Here is a 26,464-nt window from a genome sequence, read left to right as displayed (position 1 = left end):
AAATAACTTTTGTTTTTACAAATTTATTTAAAAAGTTGTTCACTAACAACATGAGTTTGATTTCATACATTAGCACATAAATTTTATACATCAGTTTTACAGATTTAGCCTTAAAAACATATATACCACAAAAATTAGTGTCAGAGAAAACATTTCCTTCTGATCAGAACAGTTTAACACTTGGTCATACAGCCTAGATGTATATAAACATCTGATATTCAGAAGAACAGTTGAAAAAAATAGTCCATGTCCAGATAAATCTTGGAAATATTTTAGATTTACATGTAGAAAATATATAAAAAAGACGACATTGATAATATATGTAAATTCTAAATATAAAGGGTCCATACTTTCATAAATAATTTTAGTTCTCTGTCACAAAAACTGTTTACCTTTTATGATTTTAAAATAAATATGAAAATATGAAACATGAACTGTTGAGAATGACTCAAATATCCTTTTTGTAAATAATCTCACAATCATTCAAATTTGGTAAATTATCTCCCTTTTTAATTTTGTAAATCATCGTCCTTTCAAAATTAGTAAATTGTCTCCCTTTATGGGTTTTCTTACATATCGACTTGGATAATTTTTGCAAAATAACAAGCATATAAATATTGATTTTATATTCTAAACAAGTTGTTTTATATGGATAAATCTGTAAACAGCATAGGTACAATCAATATAAAGTGCAACAACAAAATAAATTCATGTAATTTTATGGTAAAAAAATCATATCAATTTGCTAAACATTATTATTTATACTGGTTTCTGTGTTGAATGTTTTTTAGCAAACAAGGTATATCGTGTTACTCTTTCCCCTAAAAAATGTCATCTAAAACCATTATACAATAGATATAAAGATAAAACATGAAAAAAGCTAAAAAAGTTAAATAATTCTACAAAATATTGCACATTATGTATATAATTACCTATACAGTAAATAAATTGGATATCTTATTATTCTGTGAAACAAAGTTAATTACCTAGGTGAAGGATCCATTCTGATAAGTGTTCTCTGTACATATATATATGCATCCCACATAAACAGTTTGACTTGTGAAATGAAAACAATGACTAAAGCTTGTACAATAAACATCTATAACAGTGAATTTTAAGCTACAATTATAGAAAGATACTAAGTTCATTCATACTGAAGATCAAGTTCTTTTAGTTTAGTATAACCAGTATTTTTTACAAATAAATTGAGTTGTTTGAAACTTAAATCATATGTAGTATGTGTGTATTTCAGACAACCCACTTAATTAAAATAGGTAGCCCAAAATAGATTGTAAATTGATTTTTCCTTAAAAATTTTAAATGAATTTTTGAATATGCAAAAAAATATTCTTCATGCAACATCATCTGGTAGCTAGATAATAAAATAACAATTAACAACAGTAAACAAGCTTACTTGTTTCTACCTTATTTTACTTATAAATAAAAGAAATTCTGAAAAAAAACTAAGCACGAGGTCTTGGTTTTGACAATGTAAAAAGCAACTTTTCTTGACAATTTCTGTTTTTCAAATAACTTGAACTTGTCAGTATAATTATAAACAGAAATAATATCAGAATTGTGTAGCATGGTATTAATTACAATAACCATGCAACTGGTTGTAGGCAATTATAACTAACATTTAGAGTTATGAACTATCATTTCAAACAAATATTTTTTTACACACTAGAATTTATATTGTTTATATATAGTGACTATAAATTGATGCTTTTTTCATAGCAAATAATTGAAAACTGGCCCTGTTGTTGATTGATGCAGTTCTTAGAATATAACTAGCCAAAAAAGATACAAATTTTAATAATTCATCCATAATGAGAATTGATAAAAAATATTCCATTTGTCCCTTAATTTGTAGTATTTAAGAACCTAGTTCACATAATAAAAGGAGTGATTCAAATATAATTGCACATAAATAATTTGGAACAGACCTGTTTTTCATTTAACAGATTGTATTTTGAATTCATTATTCTACTGTTCAGATCAATGTAACTGAAAGTAAACATAACACTTTAACATGTTATATAATCAACTAATAAAATTATACATCAAATTCAATTGTTAACTGTCTAGCATTATACAAATTTTAACAATGTTTTTTTTTTGTAAGAGGATCAACACATAATTATTGTAAACCAACTTATTTTCGTAGGTGATTTATTTTCGCGAGCAATTTAATTTTGCGACTTTCGTGAATATAAATTGCCGCAAATATTTTAAACTAGGATCATTCCTTATTAAACTAAAAGTGAAGTAAATTAGAAAATCACCAAATTGAACAGCAGCTAAGTGGACTTAAAATGGTAAAATGTGAAATAAAGTATCCATGAAAATAAGTTGGTTTACAGTATGCTGCAGACACTGATATTTGTATCTGAGACATCTTATCCTCAGAGTTCGTTACATCTTGAATTATCTTCCCTTTGATATCAATCAATGTCAAAATCACTATCTGTATCATCGTCCTCAGCTAGTACAGATCTTTTCTCTCCCGTTGTTTTGTCTTTAATACATTTATTTATAACATCGTTATTTGGTAGGAAACTGTGTCTGAAATGATAAATATAAAATAAACAAATCAGCGAAATAATGTTTTTTTTTTAAATATATAAAAATACCACAAAGAAGTCTTTTACATTTTGAAAGTCAAACTTTTGCATTTTTTGTCCATATTGTATTTTAAAATGTTCCTAATGAGATAATAAATACTTGTGTAGGCTATCAACAGGGATTATGAATATATCATTTCCAAACAGTTGGTTGCAACTTGCACTTAACTTGAGTTTTTGTTTGGGGTTCTGCTCACACTTTTCTATATTGTGTTTTATAAATTATTGTTTGCCATGGCATTGTCAGTTGCTTTCAACATTTTGAGTTTGAATGATTTTGACATCTATGTAACACCTCTTTTTTACATGATTTTATTAGTTTTTTCAGTCAACCTTTCTATTTTCTTTAACATGCTTGTGATTAGAGCTGATAAATGGGTTTTTTTTCCTACCAATAGTCCTTACTATAAACATGTATACTTACTCTTCTAATATACTCTCAACATCAGAGGAAAAAAAATCGTCCCCTAGTTCATCAGAGATTCTTATAAAGTTCCCTATCATATCACCTCCTTTGTATATCAACAATGCTGGAACACCATCCTTAGCCTTAAAAATAGTATAAAATAATGTTACCAAACACAAACTGTTGACACAATGTCTTGCTTGTATGTAATTTTGATAGTAAAATACAAATGTTGAAATTAAAATAGCAATACTTGAACATTTAACTTTTGCAAAATATATTAAGTCAATGAACAATGATTGAAGGTACCAGGCCCAGGGATCTCCATGGATGAAAATTGAACGATGGAGGAACTTTCACCATTACAAACTGTGTCTACCCGTACAGTGTAGCCCGATCGAAAGTATTTCATCCCTTCATACAAGGAATGGTGAACATGCTAATTCATTGCTTATTTAAATTATATTTATTTGACTTTTCATTATAGAATTAGAAGTATCAATATTTTCATTTATTGCCGTTTTTAACCATTCAAATGCCAAGTCTTCATGGTCCCCCCTTAGTCGAGAATGACCAAAAGCTGTCATGAAGGTCCACGTGTAGATTTTTTGTATTTTTGGTAATTGTTATGGGGTGAAAAATCAAGTGATGTGGAGCTTATTTTTCATGGACACTGTCAAATTCAGAACCCATTACCGGTATGGCTGATTTGCAGCAACAACAAAACGATTCGTACGTGTTATGTAAAAGTTTAAAGAGATTTGTAAAGCAAACGTTGACAAATGAAAAGGTTTTTAGTGACTTTATCTGGCAAATTGATGCTGTGCAACATGCATCTTTCGAGTCTGAATAGAAACCGGAAACGTGGATGTATCAATTTGATTGTAATATACGAAATGAATTCGAAATTACGATACGATATATCTTTACAGGAAATATTTAAGTTTTTACTTTTAAACTTTTAAAGTAATTCTAAATTATCATTACAGCAGTACTCGAGTTATTTGCGATGAAATAATATTTACTGTTTTGCGTCTTATTTTGTACTTCTTAAAAAAGGGGGATGCTGATTGCGTATAAAGTCAAAATAAAGCACGTGTTGGACTTGTTAAACTGTTTTCTTTGTAACTGGATTATTAATTTATTTATTTAATCTAAGTTATCATAATCATTTGCTGAAACTTAGTTGATTAATTCGACAAATGGATCGTCTTTCCTCAGATAGTATTGTCCTGTCTGGTTTGTTGATCTACCTGTACAAGCTCAGATACTAGTGATTAGCGATCTTAATCCGGATATCCCTCAGGCGTTAGAACTGTATTGGATTATAACATAAAAGCCTAAGGGTTATGCAATTACATGCATTTGATTATAATTGATAAAAAAAATGGCGTCGGGCTACAAAAAACGATGAAGTTTTGAACGATGACGGAAGACTATTTAACGATGGTGCGGGTCATTTGACGATGGCGCAAGACATTTGAACGATGGCGGGGCGCCATTGTTCAACAGGCCTTGGAGATCCCTGTCAGGCCAAACAATCTTCATGGAAATGAGAAGTGCAAATGCTAATACAACTGCATACGAAATATCATTTTTCTACCACTAGTAGTTCCTAACAAACTGACCTAATCGTAAACTTATAAATGTAACTGAGCAAAAGTTTAAAAGTATATAGACCATGAAGGAGGGAGCCTGTTCAAATAATGCTAACCCATACCCACCTGAAAAACAACACCCCTGTGTCTCACTTTTAGTCAAGGGGAGACAAAAACTGATTAAGTATTGAATAATAGTTGAGTTATGAGGAAACAGTCTTAAGCATGGTTGAAGACAATGATATATTATACAAAAGAAACCAGTATTTACTGATCATAATTTTATACTTACAAATTTCATACTCAGTTTAGTTTCTGTGGCTCTAATTTTACAAAATTTCACAGTTGGATATTCCTGGGCTAAACTTTCTAAACATCCATTCATGGTTTTGCAAGCTTTGCTTCTCTGAAATAAAGTGTTACATTTTAGTGGTTAGCATAACATTACATAACTTCTTCAACATACTGTAATAGGAAACCACCATAAGACAATTAGTAGATGACCTTGATGGGTTAATTATATTTACAAAAGACCAATTTAGTATTTCTAATATGTCTTTCACATCAAAAGCAACCATGCCTGCATAAGGACTGGAAGGTTGTAGATAATGGACAAAGAAGAGGCTGTCAAAAAATAATACATCCTGTAAATGGGTGTATAAACAAGAGGCTCTAAAGAGCCTGAATCGGTCACCTTGATTTTTTGGCATTTATCTTTCGTTTAAGAGTTTAAGTTTCCAATTTCATCGTAGTTTTTTTTTTATTAGATTCATCATATCAAAGAACATTAAGAATTAATTTTTACCCCTATGTTCTTTTTTTTAGCCATGGTGGCCATTTTTTTTGTAGAAACAGAAAATAAAACACAAACTTTATTCTAGATACTCTAAGGATCATTCAGCTTAGGTTTGTGTTTGAAATAGTTTACACCAGACGGATGACGACGACGATGAAGGACACCAAGTGATGGCTAAAGCTCACCGTTCCTTCAGAACGGTGAGCTTAAAAAGGATGGCTTATAGCTATATATTTATTATAAAAAATTGTTTTCAATGCAATATGTCTCTCTTGCTGTGTATAGTTAGCCATTACATATGTACTTCTAACGGGTTTTTTAACCATGTAGAATTTAAAACATAATAATCATTGAATTCCAATATCCCATTGACTTGAATCATTTATTACAACAAAACAGATGGAACTGAAAACAAATTAAAGCAAGCCATTATCTTTTGCAAAAAAAATTAATCGCATGTATTCTTGAGTTACTACCAATTTACATAACTGCAAATAAATAATAACCTTGTCATCTGGGTATAACATAAACAAATTAACAATGACATACAGTACTTACATCTTCATATACATGAACAATAATATAAACTTGTGGATTCTCTTTGTCTATTTGATCAACAAAATCATTGGAACTTAATGGCACAACTCCACCAAACTTTGGCCTAAAAGAAAAACAATACACATTGCATTTGACAACCTCTTAGTCAGGAACAAACAAAAGAAGTACCTAAAAATGACACATACATATCTAAAATCTGTATGTACCTTCAAAAGGAAAAATATTTGTGAGTTCCCAGTAAGGGCACTAATGAGATTTAACAATTCCTAGAAGTTAGCATATGTTATGTGTAGGACACAGTATTGTGTATTGAATATTGCTGTCCATTCCCTAAATGTCATGAAAAACATGCAATGGGTAGTACAACATCAATAGTTCACAGAAAAAATAAAGTTTAAAATACTTCATAAATTCTGTAAAAATATTAATTGGTAATACATGTATATTGAAGATCACTTAAATGGATATGGGAAAATACTTTCGTGTAGGGTAAGACTTAGCTTAGAATTTAAACATCTTTTTACGAAAAATATGTGCATTAGACTAAGGTCTCTTCATATTTTAGAGCTCATTAACTGAAACTTATAATAAAGAGAGAGTTAAAAAACATATAATAAAGTCAATATATCTTAGTTAATAATAAACAGTTGATTTCCTTTGCATGTCTATTTCAACATTTACTGTTTAGGTTTTCATTCATAAGAATAAGATGATTATTATAAAATAAAATAGATGTTTTAGGATTTTGATAGAGTTTAACACATGTTTGCTTCAAACTTACACATTTTGTAAAGCTTTTCTCATTTCTTCTATTCTTTTTTCTCTATACTGTTTCATGAATTCTTCTTCAATTTCATCCATTTCTCTTTCCATTTGTTCCATAAACTGTTCATCCTTCTGTTTTTCTCTCTCATCATCAAGCTAATTTGAAACAAAATCAGTTTATCAGTGATCTAGTTCAATATTTCACAAATAATGTCAAATTATATAACAAAATCTTATTAAAGGGCCTCTAGCTAAAAGATATATAAAAAATCTAAAATTATTTTTTTTCGTCTCAATCATTTATGAAATGCAAATAGTGAAATAATAATTTGCTTTTAGCAGCCAATATGGTTCAATTTTGTCAAAATAAGCTAAAAAAACATTGATTATGAATTATTCACAATACTGTGCAATTGAAGATTTCTTGCTATTGTGCAATACTGTGCAATTGAAAATTTCTTGATGTTGCACAATACTGTGCAATTGAAGATTTCTTGCTATTACTGAATACTGTGCAATTGAAAATTTCTTGCTATTGCACAATACTTAATATAATAATTTTGGATCCTGATTTGAACCAACTTGAAAACTGGGCCCATAATCAAAAATTTAAGTACATGTTTAGATTCAGCATATCAAAAAAGCCCAAGAATTCAATTTTTGTTAAAATCAAACTTAGTTTAATTTTGGACCCTTTGGACTTTAATGTAGACCAATTTGAAAATGGGACCAAAAATTAAGAATCTACATACACAGTTAGATTTGGCATATCAAAGAACCCCAATTATTCAATCTTTGATGAAATCAAACAAAGTTTAATTTTGCACCCAGATTTAGACCAACTTGAAAACTGGGCCAATAATAAAAAATCTAAGTACATTTTTAGATTCAGCATATCAAAGAACCCCAAGGATTGAATTTTTGTTAAAATCAAACTAAGTTTAATTTTGGACCCTTTGGACTTTAATGTAGACCAATTTGAAAACGGGACCAAAAAGTAAGAATCTACATACACAGTTAGATTCGACATATCAAAGAAACCCCAATTATTCAATTTTTTATGAAATTAAACAAAGTTCAATTTTGGACCCTTTGGGCCCCTTATTCCTAAACTGTTGGGACCAAAACTCCCAAAATCAAACCCAACCTTCCTTTTATGGTCATAAACCTTGTGTTTAAATTTCATAGATTTCTATTTACTTATACTAAAGTTATGGTGCAAAAACAAAGAATAATGCTTATTTGGGCCCCTTTTTGGCCCCTAATTCCTAAACTGTTGGAACTAAAACTCCCAAAACCAATCCCAACCTTCCTTTTGTGGTTATAAACCTTGTGTCAAAATTTTATAGATTTCTATTTACTTAAACTAAAGTTATAGTGCGAAAACCAAGAAAATGCTTATACGGGCCCTTTTTGGCCCCTTATTCCTAAAATGTTGGGACCAAAACTCCCAAAATCAATCCCAACCTTCCTTTTGAGGATAAACCTTGTGTTAAAATTTCATAGATTTCTATTCACTTTTACTAAAGTTAGAGTGCGTAAACTTAAAGTATTCGGACGACGACACCGACGCCAACGTGATACCAATATACGACCAAAAATTTTTTAATTTTTGCGGTCGTATAAAAATGTTATTACATGTGATCTACAAGACATAGAGAGTTTCTTCAATAATGCTTGTCTTTCTCTTTCTTGTTCTCCTTTCTTCTCTGTTTCCAGCCTCTTGAATTCCCTCCAGTCATTGATTACTCCTTTAGGACCAGTCTGAATAAAAACAAAACAAATAATGTGTTACATATATATATATATCAGGATCAATAAAATTGAGAATGGACATGGGGAATGTGTCAAAGAGACAACAACCTACCCAAAGAGCTGAAGACCACCAATGAGTCTTCAACACAGAGAGAAAATCCATAACACTGTGTTAATTGAGTTGAAGTAATATAGTTTAGAGGATTTAAACAGATTGGATAAATTTACTGCATCTAAAGAAAATATCTAATTCACTTATACATTCAAATAAACTTGTTTGTCTTTCAATATATACATATATGAAACAAGAAAATATGTCCATAAAATACCATTCCCTGCTCCATTTCAGTAAACCACAAAATATATGTCAAATCACTCTCATTGGCAATCAAACTACATCTTCTTATTTTTGTATGAATGCATCATATTTTTCTACATGGAATAAGCTACATGTATATTTTCCAAAACTTTCCAAATTTGTTATTGTCCTCATAAATAAACTTGGCTGCAATAGAATTCAAAATCAAATGTCAGCGGTTGAAAGTTTGATGTATGCATGAGAATAATTGAATTTTTGAATCACTTATAAATTTCAACATTAATGGTGTTTTTTATCCTCGGTTATTCATAATTTACATTTGTAGAGTATCCATTGTATTCTTTGATCTCTGGTTCTGGAACAAAAGTTGGTTGTACTGCTTCGGTTGATCTTGGTTCATCATCACTGTCATCATCTCTCTCCCCTTCATCACTACTGCAGTAGTTGTCTACCTTTTCACCAAGTAACTTATCGTCTAAGCCTAAGGACATTTTTATTATCTGTATAAAATACAATTGAATAAAAAATTAACATTTACCAAATTTTCACAAAACTTTTCAGTAACCACAATGTTCTCCCAAGGATTTTTGAATAGCACCAGGGTAATGCATGTTTGCAGTTTGGAGAAATCAAATATGTAGTGTCGCCTTGCATCGGTAAAAATGAAGTAAATCAATAAACAGTTTGTATACTTTAATAATTTTATTTTAGATGTAAAGCGTCTTCTGACTGGCTGACGTCGTTTTGTTAATCAGCTCATAGACATAATTTTGTCATGTGACCGTGACGTCATCAATGTTTTTTCATGATTTTCTCCTGTTTTAAATGGAATTAAGAATTGAATTATAAGAAATGACTCCACAGGTTATTCAGTGTGCACCACATTTTTCATGTTATTTCTTCATAGACAGAAAAAATATTACAGTCATTCCGTTAATATATACACAATGTATAAGCTTATTAATATGAAAGTTGGTACTTCATTTTATAATATTATATCAGATATGTATAATAATAGTAAAGCATGTGTAAGAGTTGGAGCTTCTCTCACTGACCCTTTTAGCATTAAATTAGGTGTAAGACAAGGAGACAACTTGAGTCCTTCATTATTTAAAATTTTTATAAATGACTTCCCATCCTATCTTGACTCCTGTCTGGATGCAGTTTCCCTGCACTCAGAGAAATTAAATTGTTTGATGTATGCGGATGATATTGTGATTATGTCAACATCAGCCACAGGGCTTCAAAGTTCAAAGTAGACTTGATCAGCTAGAAAAATATTGTGCTGACTGGTGCCTGAAAGTTAATATTAGAAAGACTAAAGTCATAATTTTTAATAAGGCTGGAAGGAAAATTCAGGAAAATTTTCGACTGCAGAATAACTTGATTGACTGTGTCGCTCATTACAAATATTTAGGTGTTCACTTTACTGCATCTGGAAGTTTTCATCTAGCTAAAACTGAACTTTATAATAAGGCTCTTAAGGCCTACTATAAACTTAGAAAGGATTTCATCAATTTGTCTCCTGGAATAAAATCTTGTGTTCATATTTTTGATCATACCCTAAAACCCATTCTGTTATATAATTCAGAGGTATGGGGAGGTTATAATGTCTCTTGTAATAAATTACAGTCTTCCTCATTCAATCTTGAAAATGTTTTTAAAAATCTTAAGTGTGAGAATCTCCATCTTAAATTTTCTAAATTTATACTTGGTGTACACAAAAGGAGTGTCAATTTTGCTGTATTATCAGAACTGGGACGTTTCCCCTTACATTATGATATTGTAAAGTCAATTGTAAAATACTGGTATAGATTTGAAAATCTTACAACTGAATTCAGTCTATTGAAAGATGCTTATAAATGCAGCCAAGAGCTTCACAAATCTAACATAACTTCTTGGTTCTCATTTGTTAAAAAAGTGTTAGAAGTTTTTGAAATTAAACAAGAAGTAAAACATTTCGGACAATATAAATTTTTGAACATATCTAGTAAATTAATTCACACTAAATATATTAGCAATTGGTATGCTAGCCAAAATAAAGCTTCTGATGGAAAACTATTTAATTATGTGAAATTTAAGCAGAATTTTGGTTATGAAAATTATCTCTCTTTAATTAAGAACTTTGATTTTAGAAGATCTATATGCAAATTACGTATTTCTGCTCATAAGCTTCAAATTGAAGTTGGTCGTTTTTCAAATATTCCACGAAATGAAAGAATTTGCAAAAAATGCTCCTCTGGCTGTGTTGAAGATGAAATCCATTTTTTAACTAACTGTGAAAATTTTAAATCGGATAGAGATGCTCTCTTTGAATTTGTTTGCCAAAGAATTCCGAATTTTTCTATACTTGATAATCAGCATAAATTTATTTATTTATTAAACTGTGAAGACAATCAGGTCCTTAATGCTGTTGGTAAATTTATTAAAGTGAATATGAGTTAGTAATTGTATTGTAACTGTATGTGAAAAATTGTTTGTATCTATGTATCTATGCAAATCAATATTCTTTTGCCTTATTCATGTATGCTCTGTATGCCCCTTGTGGGCCCTTAATTGGAAATATCTGTTCTGTTCTGTTCTATACAGTCCGCCAAAAGTTAAGCACCACCTACTTTTATTGCATCGATTTTTTTTCAAATTTAAAAAATCAATTGTTCCTCGAAAAATAGAAAACAATCATATAGCAATTTTGCTAATGTATACCATAAACAAACCACAAATATAATTTTGGTCACTTATGAAGGTTCTATGCATATAGGTTTTTCGTTCATAGAAATAGTGTAAATTACACAATTAAGAAATGGAATTTAAGTTTCACTGTGATTTTATTTTTTTACAACAATTAATCACCCAATACCATTAAAATTTTCTACACATAATCTTTGGCATGTTTGGCAAATTTAATGTCAATATTTGAGTCAATAGCATGTGTAACAACCTCATTTCCGGTACAGTTTCATAACACGACCTATCTTTCTCGGTACAAGCCTTCAAAACTTTAGTTGAGGAAATCTGTTGCATTAAACAACAAATGCCACTTTTAAATCGACAAACTTTTGTAAAGGTGAATCTCTGCGATTGAGATTTCCGACAATGGCATCTCAGACATGTTTGATAGGGTTCATGCATGGAGTCAAGGAAGGCCAAAAATTAGTGTAAATGGCTGGTTGCTCTTTGGACTCGGTTAAAATTCTTGCCCTGCGTGCATGCGGTATAGCGTTGTCATTCAGGTACAAGTGTCTTGACAATGTTGACGCAAGTGGGGGATTACTAAAATGACGGACTACAATATGTTAAGGCACCAAATCTCTGTATGTCTGTCTGTTTATGTCAACCTGCAGAATATGCATACCCAGCTTATAACGGTATAAGAAGCAACCCCGTACTGGAACACAACCAGCAATGCATGCAGTCCTGGTGCAAATATTGTTTTTGGTCATAGGCCGTTTTTTTCCCCTGCGAAATTCGTATTATGGCGTCTTCTGGCAGTAAAGGAAACTGACTCCCATCTGACCAATGAGTGTTTTGTCAGGTTCTTATGTTCAAGCATAGATGTTCATTATCCCATTTAAACCTGATGGTAGAGTGCCTGCTTGAAGGTACAGGTCTCTATACACCACGACGTGCTCTTCGTTTGCCTCTATAAAGTCGACGGACCAATGTACGAACACTTACACGACCACCTGGAGAAACAGTGTATTTATAAACGCACATATGACCTTTGATAAAAGGTTGGTTGACTGCTTTATCGGAGTGCAATCTTTTTGGTCGTAATGAATTTTTTTAGTGTATGTTAAAGGTAATTCATAACACCAAACATTAATATTTTTTTTGCAATAGTTAAAAAAATATTGCCAGTTATATTTCGGTGGTGCTTAACTTTTGGCGGACTGTATATTATTATCCATGGCAACAGACATAATTTGCAGAACCTGCTGTGTTTAATTTTTGTAAAAAAGTACTAAAAGAATTAAAACTAGAGGCTCTAAAGAGCCTGTGTCGCTCACCTTGGTCTTGTGCATATTAAACAAGAGGCTCTCAAGAGCCTGAATCGCTCACCTGAATTTTTTTGGTTTAATCTCATATCAATGATTATTTTGGCTTTTCAATTTATTTAAATGTTCTTTGAATCGTCCTATTTTCTTCAAAAGCAAAAAAAAAATCATTTTCTCCTATGTTCTATTTTAGCCATAGGAGCTATGTTTCTTGACATACAAGGAAATGAAATATAAAATTTATACTATATACTCTGAAACTCTAAAACTCATTTAGCCTAAGTTTGGCTGAAATTGATACAGCAGTTTCAAAGGAGAACATTTTTTAAAGTAAGTCAACATGATGAACAAATTGTGAAAAAAATCTTTAAAGTGCAATAACTCCTTAAGAGGTCAATTGACAATTTTGGTCAAATTGACTTATTTGTAGATCTTACTTTGCTTAACATTTTTGCTATAAACAGTTTATCTGTATCTATAATAATATTCAAGATAATGACCAAAAACTGCAAAATTTCCTTAAAATTACCAATTAAGTGGCAGCAACCCAACAATGGTTTGTTTGATTCATCTGAAAATTTCAGGGCTGATAGATCTTGACCTAATGAACATTTTTACCCCTGTCAGATTTGCTCTAAATGCTTTCGTTTTTGAGATATAAGCCAAAAACTGCATTTGACCCCTATGTTCTATTTTAAGTAACGGCGGCCATGTTTTTTGACGGATCAAAAATCGAAGCACACACTTTGTGCATGATAATCTAAGGAACAATCATGCTAAGTTTCATCCAAATCCATTCAGCAGTTTCAGAGGAGAAGATTTTTTAAAGTTAGCAAATATGATGAACAAATTGTGAAAAATTGTCATTAAAGGACAATAACCCCTTAAGGGGTCAATTGACAATTTTGGTCATATTAACTTATTTGTAGATCTTACTTTGCTGATCATTTTTGCTGTTTACAGTTTATCTTTATCTATAATAATATTCAAGATAATGACCAAAAACTGCAAAATTTCCTTAAAATTACCAATTAAGTGGCAGCAACCCAACAATGGTTTGTTTGATTCATCTGAAAATTTCAGGGCTGATAGATCTTGACCTAATGAACATTTTTACCCCATGTCAGATTTGCTCTAAATGCTTTCGTTTTTGAGATATAAGCCAAAAACTGCATTTGACCCCTATGTTCTATTTTAAGAAACGGCGGCCATGTTTTTTGACTGATCAAAAATCGAAGCACACACTTTGTGCAGGATACTCTAAGGAACAATCATGCTAAGTTTCATTCAAATCCATTCAGTAGTTTCAGAGGAGAAGATGTTTGAAAAATTGTTAACGACGACGTCGACGACGACGGACGCCAAGTGATGAGAAAAGCTCACATGGCCTTTTAGGCCAGGTGAGCTAACAATGGACACGGATAAATTCATGACAAAATTGTGTTTTGGTGATAGTGATGTGTTTGTAGATCTTATTTTACTAAACATTCTTGTTGCTACAATTATCTCTATCTATAATGAACTTGGCCCAGTAATTACAGTGGAAAATATTTTCTAAAAATTTACAAAAATTTATGAAAAATGTTAAAAATTAACTATAAAGGGCAATAACTCCTTAAGGGGTCAATTGACTATTTTGGTCATGTAAACTTATTTGTAGATCTTACAGAAAACGGCAAAATTTCCTTAAAATTACCAATTCAGGACAGTAACCTAACAACAGGTTGTCCGATCCATGTGAAAACATCAGGGCAGATAGATCTTGACCTGATAAACAATTAAACCCTGTCAGATTTTCTCTTAATGCTTCGGTTTTTGAGTTATAAGCCAAAAACTGCATTTTATCCCTATGTTCTATTATTAGCCGTGGCAGCCATTTTGGTTGATTGGCCAGGTCACGCCACACATTTTTTAAACAAGTTACCCCAATGATGATTGTGGCCAAGTTTAGTTTAATTTGGAACAGTAGTTTCAGAGAAGAAGATTTTTGTAAAAGATTACTAAGATTTACGAAAAAATGGTTAAAAATTGACTATAAAGGGCAATAACTCCTTCAGGGGTCAACTGACCATTTTGGTCATGCTGACTTATTTGTAAATCTTACTTTGCTGAACATTATTGCTGTTTACAGTTTATCTCTATTTATAATAATATTCAAGATAATAGCCAAAAACGGCAAAAATTCCCTAAAATTACCAGTTCAGGGGCAGTTTAAACTAGATACCCCAATGATGATTGTGGCCAAGTTTGGTTTAATTTGGCCCAATAGTTTCAGAGGAGAAGATTTTTGTAAAAGTTAAAGATGACGGACGACGACGACGGACGCCAAGTGATGGGAAAAGCTCATTTGGCCCTTCGGGCCAGGTGAGCTAAAAAATCAATGCAGAGGTTATTGTATAAATCAAACAAATGAAATAGGCACTAGCAAATAAAGGATGTTCATTTGAAATATAAATATCAGGAGGTACAGGAGGGAAGGCATATTATTATCCTGGTCTTGATTTATAGAGCGGAGCTATATAGTCCAGTGATACATTCACATTGATAGTAATCATGTATATGTAGTCAAAATATGGTAAATTGCAATTCGTATACATATGGTACAAATAAATGATATAAATTAGAAATTGTGGATTTATAATCATAAAGGTGGAGGGAATATGGTCCCATCCTCAAACACCTATGGTCTGCCTTTTATTATAAAATTTGTAAACCTTTAATTTATGAATTATAATTGTATAAATATCTTTATTTGTAGTACTTATTATTATTATTTCTTATATTGGGGCCAGATTGACTTGAAACAGATCTTCTAGCGACAGCAAGACTTGGGATGGATCGACTTGGGCCAGGGGGTTGAAAGACTTGGGATGGATTGACTTGGACTGGAGCTGGATCAACATGAAAGCAAGGGTTAGGGTTAAATGGTTAGTTATAGCCATATATAGGTTACACTTGCTAGGTTTGGGGTATGGGCTAGTGTAAGGGTTAGTTTAAAGTCAGGCTTAAGGTACTAGTTAGTTATGTTTAGCTATGAATGGGTTGGGGCCTCTGAAGATTGTGAAGTATTTTGTGAAAAAAGCCTTCAAAAGGCTCGGGGGGGCCACTTGCTATATTATTAGTGGTAGGGATGAGCCGCTGGAATAGGTCACTTTTTCATGCTCTATGATATATGAAAAGGGTGAGAAATTCAGATAAAATATATCAATAGGTTGATATTATCACTCGCTTGATTATATCAAAAGTATCTGAAACTAATCAGATGTCCGCATTTATTCTTGATGCGGTTAAACCACAGTCGTAAATGCATCAGTTATTTGTCAAACCAATTAAACTCTATTTATTCTGATGTGGTATTTCCACTGATGCCAGTGATAGATGCAATAAATCCAACTATTTTGACATTTGCACCTAATTATCATTCAAGGGTTTGTATACATAAAACATGATAACAATTATTTTTAAAAATTCCATTGTGACAGCGTCCTTTACCAGGGAACGGCAAGGAAACCTTTTATCAGTTTTTAATTAATATTTAAACATGTTAAAATCAGTGAAGGTGTTACTCTCTGGGGTGATATTATTTATCTGACCATAGATGTAATACCATCTATGATCTGACCAAACGTCTTTTATATGTATTGTATTTTGGAATGGAAATATCTTCATAATGAAAGATGTAAAATGGGCAATAAGAAAAATGTGTTTAAGATATGAAGAATTTATTGGAAAAGAATGTGATATTATTGCGACTATTTTGCTTCTTAACAAGAACGTGATGATGAGCGGTGAAAATATTGAAATATATCTATAGGTCTGTTTTTTGTTAATTAATATATGACAAGTTATATATTTTTGATTAACAAAATATATGAAAAGGGTGGGGTACTTGATGTGTCAGCTGCTCACCCCTACCAAAAAAAGTTTGAAGTGCCCCCCCTCCCCACGAGTCAAAAGGCCTTTATTTCTCTGAAAATTACCTATAAATTTGTACTGCTACAATACTCTATTGACACAAATATGGTCATAAATCTGTTAAAATTAAGATTTGTTAACTGAATGGATAGAAAATTCAGAGTTAAAGTTAAATAAACGATTAATAGTCTGCATAGCAGGGTAAATCTGCATCAGAAGCCTGTCATCTTTGTTTTGAAATTTCTGATAGTTTCGGAGAATTTAAATGAGAACAAATTGTATTAAAATGTTTCTTAATATTAATTATATAATGATTATATTTAGTATTCAAATATCCAAGATACCAATTATTTACAAAACAATAAAAACCTAGTTCAAGTTTTTACGAAAATAATTGCGCCGGTAAAGGGAAGTTACTCATATTCAAAACGAGCCAAACAAATCGAAAATTTAAAATATGACGCTTTCATCAAGTTCTGGAATTCCACCAAAAACTTGGCAACCCCCAAACGTAACATTCGACACAACGTATGCAATCCATGTTTTTACGACAAACTTAACAGATCATAAATATTTTTGAATAGTGTAAATGACCAACAAAAACAAATTAAAAAAATCTGAAGAATGAAGTGTGGCTTCCTGAAGAGAAACCTTTTAAAAGTAAAAGTATCCACACACCAATATCAAATCTCATGCATACTAATCGATATTGAGACCAAAACTTGAATACACCTTTAGCTTATGGGATCTAAACAGAAACAAAAATAAACTTTAAATGGTACCGAGGCAAGCAGCTTGTTAAGAGGGTGGTAAAGGGTTATTTTCGTGCAACGTTTTTCGACCTCTTTATTTCACGTGTTCTCGTGTTTCAATGTTTTACTTCTTGTTTCTTGATGTGCGTGGTTCGTGTTTCCCCTTATTTATTTCCCATGTCGGTACTCTTAACTTGACTTGAATTAGTCACGGGTTTAATTATTTTAAAATCGAATTCAGGACAAGCACGAGCAATAGGGCTCTTCACGGTTAGTTCAGCCATATTGCATAGGGGGCAGATTTTCATAATAGAGGTAAAAATGGTGTGAAAAATGAGGGAAAACATCATTAAAACAGAGCTGTTGCATGGAAACACACATAGGATTTCCCACACTTTCATACCATTTCCACCTCCTTCCAAAAAATCTGCCCCCTATCCAATATGGCCGAACTAACCGTGAAGAGCCCTATTGCTCGTGCTTGTCCTGAATTCGATTTTAAAATAATTAAACCCGTGACTAATTCAAGTCAGCCTAGATATTAATAGCTCTCTTCATTAATAGCCTATTCCTCATGAATAATGTTGGTTTTTTTCAAATCGAATGCACTGAAATAGCAGAAGCTAAAAGGTGACCACAGGGTCTCCTTGAAAATGACTGCATGATCTCCAAGAACAACTGAGTAATAAACTTTGTTACTTTTTTTCTTAGTATTTACAATTTATTTCTCCTTCGTTTTTCACAATCTTTATTTTCGTGCTACATTTTTTGCAATTTTTATTTCATGTGTTTCCGTGTTCTTTACCACCCTCTGTTAATATTGTTAGATATAAGAAGATGTGGTATGAGTGCTAATGAGACAACTCTCCATCCAAGTCACAATTTGTAAAAGTAAACCATTATAGGACACAGTACAGTCTTCAACACAAAGCCATGACTCACACCAAATTGCAAGCTATAAAGAATAAAGGGCCCCAAAAATGACTAGTGTAAAACCATTCAGACGGGAATGTAACATTATGTATTTACAATTACCACTACACCAGTAGTGTTACATCCAAATTAAAAAATCTCCAATGGCCCTCACTTGCTGAGTGGTTCCTTAAAGCCAGACTGATATTTATGTTCTACAAAGTCATCCATGAATGTAACATTATGTATTTACAATTACCACTAGACCAGTAGTGTTACATCTATGTTAAAAAATCTCCAATGGCCCCTCACTTGCTGAGTGGTGCCTCAAAACCAGACTGATAATTATGTTCTACAAAGTCATCCATGGACTCATTGCAATTCCAACACTAGCTAGTCCTACATTTATACCTACAGTCACTAGAACAAGAAAATCATTTTGGTAAATATCCACCTCAAAAGACAGTTCAAAATTGATTTTTTTTTCCCACAAACAATAATCCAATAGAACATGTTTCCACAAGCATGAAAACTTTTGGAAGCATGTCCAAAAATTTAAACCTTTAGAGAACAGTTGACATCAACTGTTTTCAAAACATAATTTAACTCTATAAATATCAATATACATATTTTTAATCACTTGTTCTCTTTGTTTCTTTCATGTAAATATCACCATTCAAGTAATCTACAAATTCCAAAAAATAGCTGAAGTTTGTTTTACTATATTTTAATATTTTTAATCACATAATCCTCTCATGCAACAGTTCGTAATCTTCAATATCGAATTAAGCTGTATAAACTGTAAAATAAAGAGAAGAAAAAAGGCTCAGCTTGTTTCAATTCCAAACAACCTTACATAAAAAACCTGGTTTCCAAAAATTAATATACCTGTGAAACTGGTTGATGTTCTTATAAGTAGCCCATTGGCAGATTTTGGGGGAGGAGTATATATGGTCATGGAGCTACATACAAAGGTTTAATTTATATAATAGTTCACATACAAATAAGTTTTTTCTCCACCAAACACCACAAACACCATGGATCTCATTAAAATACTATTTTTTTTTGTTTTTTACCTTGATTTATATATATTCGACTTGTGTTTCACATCTTCATATTATTAAATGCAAGTCAAATATATAAATAAATTATTCATTCTCATATATTATGCACATAGAAACATAAAACTGTATGTTTTCTTTTCAATTTTTTCAGTGCAGGGTCAGTTACATTTGAACTTTATTGGAAACATGCACCAAACACATGTAGAAACTTTGCAGAATTAGCCAGAAGAGGATATTACAATGGTGTAAAGTTTCATCGAATCATCAGAGATTTTATGATTCAAGGAGGAGATCCTACAGGAACAGGTTTGTTTTATTCTCTGGATTATGTTTCACAATAAATTTTTATGAGTAGAAAATAAAAAGTGATGTGAGGGACTTATTGAGATTTGAGAATTATGAAATATTAGATAACCTGAATTTCAAATCAACCGATTTAAACTCATGTTAGAGATGCATTGAATAAACAGGAATTTTTGTCAGTTCTGAATAATTCTTCATAGTTTTCGACACAACCAGGTTCTAAAAAAAATAATGTTTAGCTTTAGGAAGTTAACAATGTCTCACACTATTTATTAAACCTACAGTGCAAATGAAGGCAATTACTCAAACAAAATTTAAATATTTGTCTACTGTTTCATTTCTTGTATTATTTAAATTTTAAACAGTTATGTCCCCTTAATAATGTTTAGTATATATACAGTAAGACATGCATTTAGAAAAAAAGTAACGTGTATCAATGTTCAATTCACTGAGTTTATGAAAGAATATTTAAATAAATTGTCAGGCATTATTGAACTCAGCTCCATCCCAAAGATAAAGGGAAGTGAGAGCAGGGAACTATCTATTTTACCTTTCAGATTTTTTTCAAGGTAAAAAAATTAATTGGAAATATTATTCTTTATATCTTTGAATGTAGAATTAAAATCTTTATTTACAGGTAGAGGAGGAGCTTCTATTTATGGAAAGGAATTTGGTGATGAAATCACAAATGAGTTGAAACATACAGGTAATAAGCTGAAACAAATGCATAATACATGTATTTAGATCAAACTTTCAGAGATTTTGGGGACCATTCAACAACAATAATCAACTATGTTTACACAGAAAATAAACGGTTATCAATCAAGCAAGCAGAAATTGAAAGCTCAACAGGATAAATGTTATGTATCAAAATGGGAAATAGAGAAAAGAAACATTGGCGAAGATTTTGTTTGTTAAATATTAGCATACATTTAGACTATTTATATGGACAAAATTTCATTGCAACTTGACCCAAATAGAACTTCAGGCAAAAAATTTGTCAAAAATCATATTCAAAATATATAACATGACCTACAAAATTATACTGCAAACAATTTTAAATGCAAAATGAAAGTAAAAATTATGTGGCAATGCCTTAAAAAATATATATTTTTTCTCTCTCCAAGTTACTGAAAATTCTCAAGCCTAAATCGTCTTTTCAAACAGTTGCTGTTTGGTTGAAATTTTAAAAAATCCTTTAAATTTATAACTCCCTCTGATTTGAACATACATGCACAAATTATCTTCCCTAGTAGACTGGTTCTTTGATTCATGAATAAGTCTGTAATTCTGTAGTAATTCCAATATCTATCTAAATATTAAATTATTTTTTTTTCAAATTCTTAGTATTCAAATTGAGAATGGAAATGGGGAATGTGTCAAAGAGACAACAACCCGACCATAGAACAGACACCAACAGAAGGTCACCAACAGGATGACAGGTCTTCAATGCAGCGAGAAATTCCCACACCCGGAAGTGTCCTTCAGAAATTAAATGTTGTTTTTTTTTGTTTTTTTTAGTTTGACTAGCAATATTTCCACAAATGAATTGAATTCTAAATGTGAATGAATTCTATAAGGTGTTTTTGTCTTTCTGGTAAAATTTTTTTAGAAGTTCTATATTACTATTCTAATGGTTTTACAATATATAAATGAGACTAATCCAAATTATTGTGTCAAGAATATTAAGATTGTAATAAATGTATATGTAAAAAAATATTTTAATGTCTTCTAAATGCTACTTTGAATTATTTCATCTAATGTATGTTTTAGGTGCAGGAATTTTATCAATGGCAAACAGTGGACCAAATACAAATGGTAGTCAGTTTTTCATTACAATAGCTCCCACTCAGTGGTTAGATGGTAAACATACAATATTTGGACGTGTTTCTAGTGGCATGCAGGTTGTACAGAGAATAGGACTTGTAGAAACAAGAGAAAATGATATGCCTGCAGAAGATATAAAAATAGTGAAAGCTAGTGTTATACCAACGTGATTAAAGTTTTTCAGTAAAATTGTTGATTTGGTTTACTAGCATTATGTTTAAAATGTATCAAGACAACATTACTAACCTTCAAATTGAAGAAAACAGATAACACCATTGTCAGAGGGGGGAATGAAAAGAAGTCCACAAAACACTACACTGAAAACTTAAAATAGAGCAACACAAACCTCCAAAAAACTCAAAAGTCAACTCAGCTGATCTGGCCTTGTGCCTTGTGGTCATAAAAATTCCAAGCATATTTATTGTGCTCATACTCAGAAATCAACCAATCAAAATACTGGATTTGGTGTCTAAAGGGCATATTTTATTTTCAGACTAATGAGTCAAGTTTTATAACTAAGAGCCCTGAAAGGCAAGAAGTTTGTCATCTGTGTTGTTGCTTATAAAGCAACTTAACTCTGGTGATTTATTTTTTGATGTCATAAACAAGGAAAGGGAACAGGATTTATGAAACATGTCTGAGGTCACAGATGTTCTATAACTCAACCAAAGTAAGATTGAGTCTCTTCAACTTCTTTAAAAAAAATACTCATATTTTCCATTAAGAACCTGTGGTTCAATTTCTTGCAAGCAGCAACCTCTTAAAAGAAAGACCCTTAAGATACATATCAAATGGATGAAATATTCTTCTTTTTCAAGTGTTATTAGACTAAAAGATTAGATAGAATCTGCTTTAAATGGTAAGTCTTATATGACACACTGTCTATATACTTTACACTTTATTGCTTTAAGTAGATCACCCCTTTGTGGTTTAGCAAAGGTGAAAAAGGGAAAAGTTTAAATAGCTAAAATAGCATACAAGTTGCATAGAAAAGTTTAGCCACAAAGTTGTCCATAATGTAACTAACAATAAATCTGTGTGAGTAGTTTACATCTTCTCATTAAGCCTCCATATATGTAAAAAATAAATAGCATTTTACTCCAGAATCGATCTTATATTTGTTCTCTGTTTAATAGATGACTATTTCAAGTTTAACTCTTTTATTAAGCCCCTAATATAGTAATAATTTGGTGTTGAACATGCATGAAATATTCGCCACTGGACGTTAAACAACCAACAAATTATCATATGGTAGTAACTCAGTCTGAATGTTAGTTCTTCCATCAACATGTCTATGTCACATAAAGTTAAGATTGCCTTGCCTGATTTCATTATTAAGTCTTTCCACTTTTCTGTGGAAAGACTTATTGTTTTTGTTCTGATTATTAGGTCTTTCAACCTTTCGGTTGAAAGACCTATAGGTTTTGTTCTGATTATTATTATTATTATTTTTTTTCTTCCGCCTAATTCTTTTCTTTCGTAATATTGATGTTTCAAAAGATGTCGCTTAAATATTTAAAATATGATATCGTAAAGTGTATGCGCTTTAAAAACTGACAACTGCGTAAACAAATACTTTACGTTGTAAGAGTTATCTCCCAAAACACTGTTTTTCTTGTGGCCACTACTCCTTCGCAACCATAAAAGATTATGACAAATTTATTTTACCAAATTGCTCGTTACAACTTCAGGATTAGGATTTTAATTTTAACTGAAGCTATCCGGAAACTCCATATGAGAGTTATTCCCCCTTTTCCATTAAATTAAGTGATATGCATTTTTGAATGGTAAACCATAAGTGATAGAGACCTCGGGTCTTTAGATTTGAGGTCCTTGGTCCCAAAAAATGAAAATAAGGTCAAGGTCAAAGGTCAAGGTCATATTCTAAATTTTGATTTTGTCTTATTTTCACTTATTTTCAAATACCGTATGACATTTCGACAAATAATTTTTCATAAATTGCTAGTTGCGACATGTTCTTACTTGTATATTTTGATTGAAAGGGTGCGCAGACAATAAATGGGAGTTTTTGCCCATCTTACATTTAGAATTATGCGTAAAGTGATATTAATCATTAACCAAACATATTGGTGACCTTGAAATTGAGGTCAAGGTCGTAGGCTAATAGGACGTTCTAGATTTTGACCTTTGCTTTGAATTCATATTAATACATCACAAAGCCATAGGAACTAACATTTTAAACTGATTTTTCATATTTCAATATCAAAATAGATCTTTACTAGTGGAAAGACCTTCAATTGTTCTCTGAACAATTGGTTTTTAATTATTATTATTATTATTATTATATTTTTTTTTCTTCCGCCTAATTTTTTTCTTGCGTAGTATTGTTGTTTAATAAGTTGTCGCTTAGATATTTGGAATATGATATCGTATAGTTTATACGCTTTAAAAATTTACAACTGCGTAACAAAATACTTTACGTTGTAAGAGTTATCTCCCCAATCACTGTTTTTCTTGTGGCCACTACTCCTTCCCAACCGTAAAAGATTACGACAAAATTATTTTACCAAATTGCTCGTTACATCTTCAGGATTAGGATTTTAATTTTGACCGAAGCTATCCAGAGACTCCATATGAGAGTTATTCCCCCTTATGTATTTGATATAGGTGATATGCGTTTCTAACTGGTAAACCATAAGTGATATAGACCTAGGGTCTCTTGATTTGAGATCCTTGGTCCAAAAAAATGAAAATAAGGTCAAGGTCAAAGGTCAAGGTCATATTCTAAAATTTTGATTTTGGCTTATACCGTATGACATATCGACAAATATTTTTTCCTAAATTGTTAGTTGCGACATGTCCTTACTTGTATATTTTGGTTGAAAGGGTGCGCATACAATAAATGGGAGTTTTTGTCCATCTTGCATTTAGAATTACGCGTAAAGTGGTATTACTCATTAACCAAACATATTAAAGACCTTGGGTCTTATGATTTAAGGTCCTTGGTTTGTGACCTTGAAATTGAGGTCAAGGTCATAGGTTAAAAGGACGTTCTAGATTTTGACCTTTGCTTTAAATTCATATAAATACATCATAAAGCCATAGGAACTAACATTTTAAACTGATTTTTCATATTTCAATATCAAAATAACTCTTTACTAGTGGAAAGACCTTCAATTGTTCTCTGAACAATTGGTTTTTAATTTTATATGCTATTTTTATATCTACAAAAAGGTGGGTCTCTTTCATTTTCATGCAAATCGGAAAAAGTCACAATTTGAAAAAATCTTTTTGTACTTGAAGTTCAATGAAAATTAATGAACAGGAATCCGTATAATTTCCTATTCTGAATTAATTCCAGTGGCCAACAAGTATCCTTCTGCAAAAGGAATGACAACTAGTAACTCGATATGTTGGTACATTTTTGAAACATTCCATCAATGCCATTATGGTCTGAAAAACGTTAAAAATCAGTTTTTACCTCTCCACTTTTTCTTCCTTTATGACTGTGCTGTATCTGAAATGTATTGTTCGTACTTGCTTGTCTCTGTATGTATATCTTCTTTCACGGTTAAGTTGGCTGTTGGTCGTTTGTGATGCATGTATTATGCTAAGCTCAGCAAAGGCAGCAGCAGACCTACTTAAATTTAAACGCTAGAACAATTTGGACTAGGAAGTTGTAGGAAGCTTATAATAACGTTTTTCAGACATTTAACATTAACCATTGTTGGAATGTTTCAAAAATGTACCAACATATCGAGTTACTAGTTGTCATTCAATAGGTGATACAATACGATACATGTTTCCGATTGCTTTTCAAAAGTATTAGTTATTGTCAACATGTACATCATATTTTATCTATTGTCCCGCTTTTCATTGCAATGCAAGGGATTTTGGCACTATTGATTATCACATGTTTACATGTACATGTAATAAATGAGCGGGAAATAATCCCGTGGAGTAATCACTCTCTACCCAACACTGATACAGTCAAGTTTCTTAACGATATTTGTATATATCGTTTCTCATTTATATTTCATATCTAGATCTTAATTGGGTTTTTATAGTGGGTCTCATTGGGGTCTAAGCGTGACGCGGGATTGCCGATTTTTGGTAAGCGTGACACGGGAAAGACAAATTATTGTGTCGTGAAAACGGGAAATGAAGTCTAGCGGGACCCGGGAAATGACAAAAAAAAGAGAATTGCTTACGTACATAGTGTAAGCGGGATACGGGAATCTGACAAAACAGTAAGCGGGATCATGGCGGGATCTGAACCCCCCAATGAGACCCCCTTTATAATGTTTGTGCAATGTATTAGATTACGTTGGGCAGTCGGCAAATATATATTTGGTTTATGTATTATAGTGAGATTTATGGTATAAATTGCAATGAGATTACATCAGTAAAGTGTGTACTTGCATTTAGGTATTTCAGCAAATTCTTCATTCCCTCAAAGTCTTTGGGCATGACTAGCATCAGCAGAATCCATACGTACTACAAACCATCATTCCATGCTCAATACAATGAGCAATCTTACGCAGCACATTCAAGTACTTATAGTATTGTTTAGTGTTTTGTGGTGTGCTTGAAATGTTTAGAACAATCGACTTGAAAAATCACTGAGAACTTAAAATCTTTAGACTTGCCATGTTTTACATTTATATCTGTACATAGTTCCAGAACTAAGTGCCTGTGCATAATAAAGCGGACGTATCCTGCTCGAAAATAATACTTACAAAATAAATAAATAAGTATAATCTAGATCTGTAAATGTAATGCACCAAAAAACTTTACACTAAACCAGGAACTTTCTATACTACGTTAATATAGAAAAAGCATACTGAACTTTAATTAAAAATATTACAAGGTAGAAATAAATAAAAGTTGACGTACATATGTAGTTTACAT

The 26,464-nt window shown here is 31.5% G+C and overlaps 2 protein-coding genes across 2 annotated transcripts; one reads left to right on the top strand and one right to left on the bottom strand.

Annotated features, from left to right (window-relative positions):
- Nucleotides 1-7: 7 nt before the first annotated feature.
- Nucleotides 8-16,988, bottom strand: LOC139528156 (phosducin-like protein). Its single transcript, XM_071324014.1, has 8 exons — nt 16,800-16,988; nt 9,139-9,321; nt 8,386-8,511; nt 6,764-6,903; nt 5,983-6,085; nt 4,921-5,034; nt 3,049-3,173; nt 8-2,565 (listed from the first exon to the last, which is right to left on the bottom strand). Exons 2-8 carry the CDS (start codon nt 9,310-9,312, stop codon nt 2,445-2,447), a joined length of 903 nt encoding a protein of 300 aa, XP_071180115.1. The 5' UTR covers nt 9,313-9,321; nt 16,800-16,988; the 3' UTR covers nt 8-2,444.
- A 129-nt stretch (nt 16,989-17,117) lies between these two features.
- LOC139528164 (peptidyl-prolyl cis-trans isomerase-like 1) lies at nt 17,118-21,781 on the top strand. Its single transcript, XM_071324027.1, has 4 exons — nt 17,118-17,262; nt 19,614-19,768; nt 20,403-20,471; nt 21,539-21,781. The coding sequence occupies exons 1-4, from the start codon at nt 17,192-17,194 to the stop codon at nt 21,760-21,762; spliced, it is 519 nt and encodes a 172-aa protein (XP_071180128.1). The 5' UTR covers nt 17,118-17,191; the 3' UTR covers nt 21,763-21,781.
- The last annotated feature ends 4,683 nt before the right edge of the window (nt 21,782-26,464 follow it).

The sequence above is a fragment of the Mytilus edulis genome, chromosome 1 (assembly GCF_963676685.1).
Source record: "Mytilus edulis chromosome 1, xbMytEdul2.2, whole genome shotgun sequence".
NCBI classification, from domain to species: domain Eukaryota; kingdom Metazoa; phylum Mollusca; class Bivalvia; order Mytilida; family Mytilidae; genus Mytilus; species Mytilus edulis.
The sequence above is the reverse complement of the archived record's forward strand: the minus strand, read 5'-3'. Positions and strand labels throughout refer to the sequence as shown.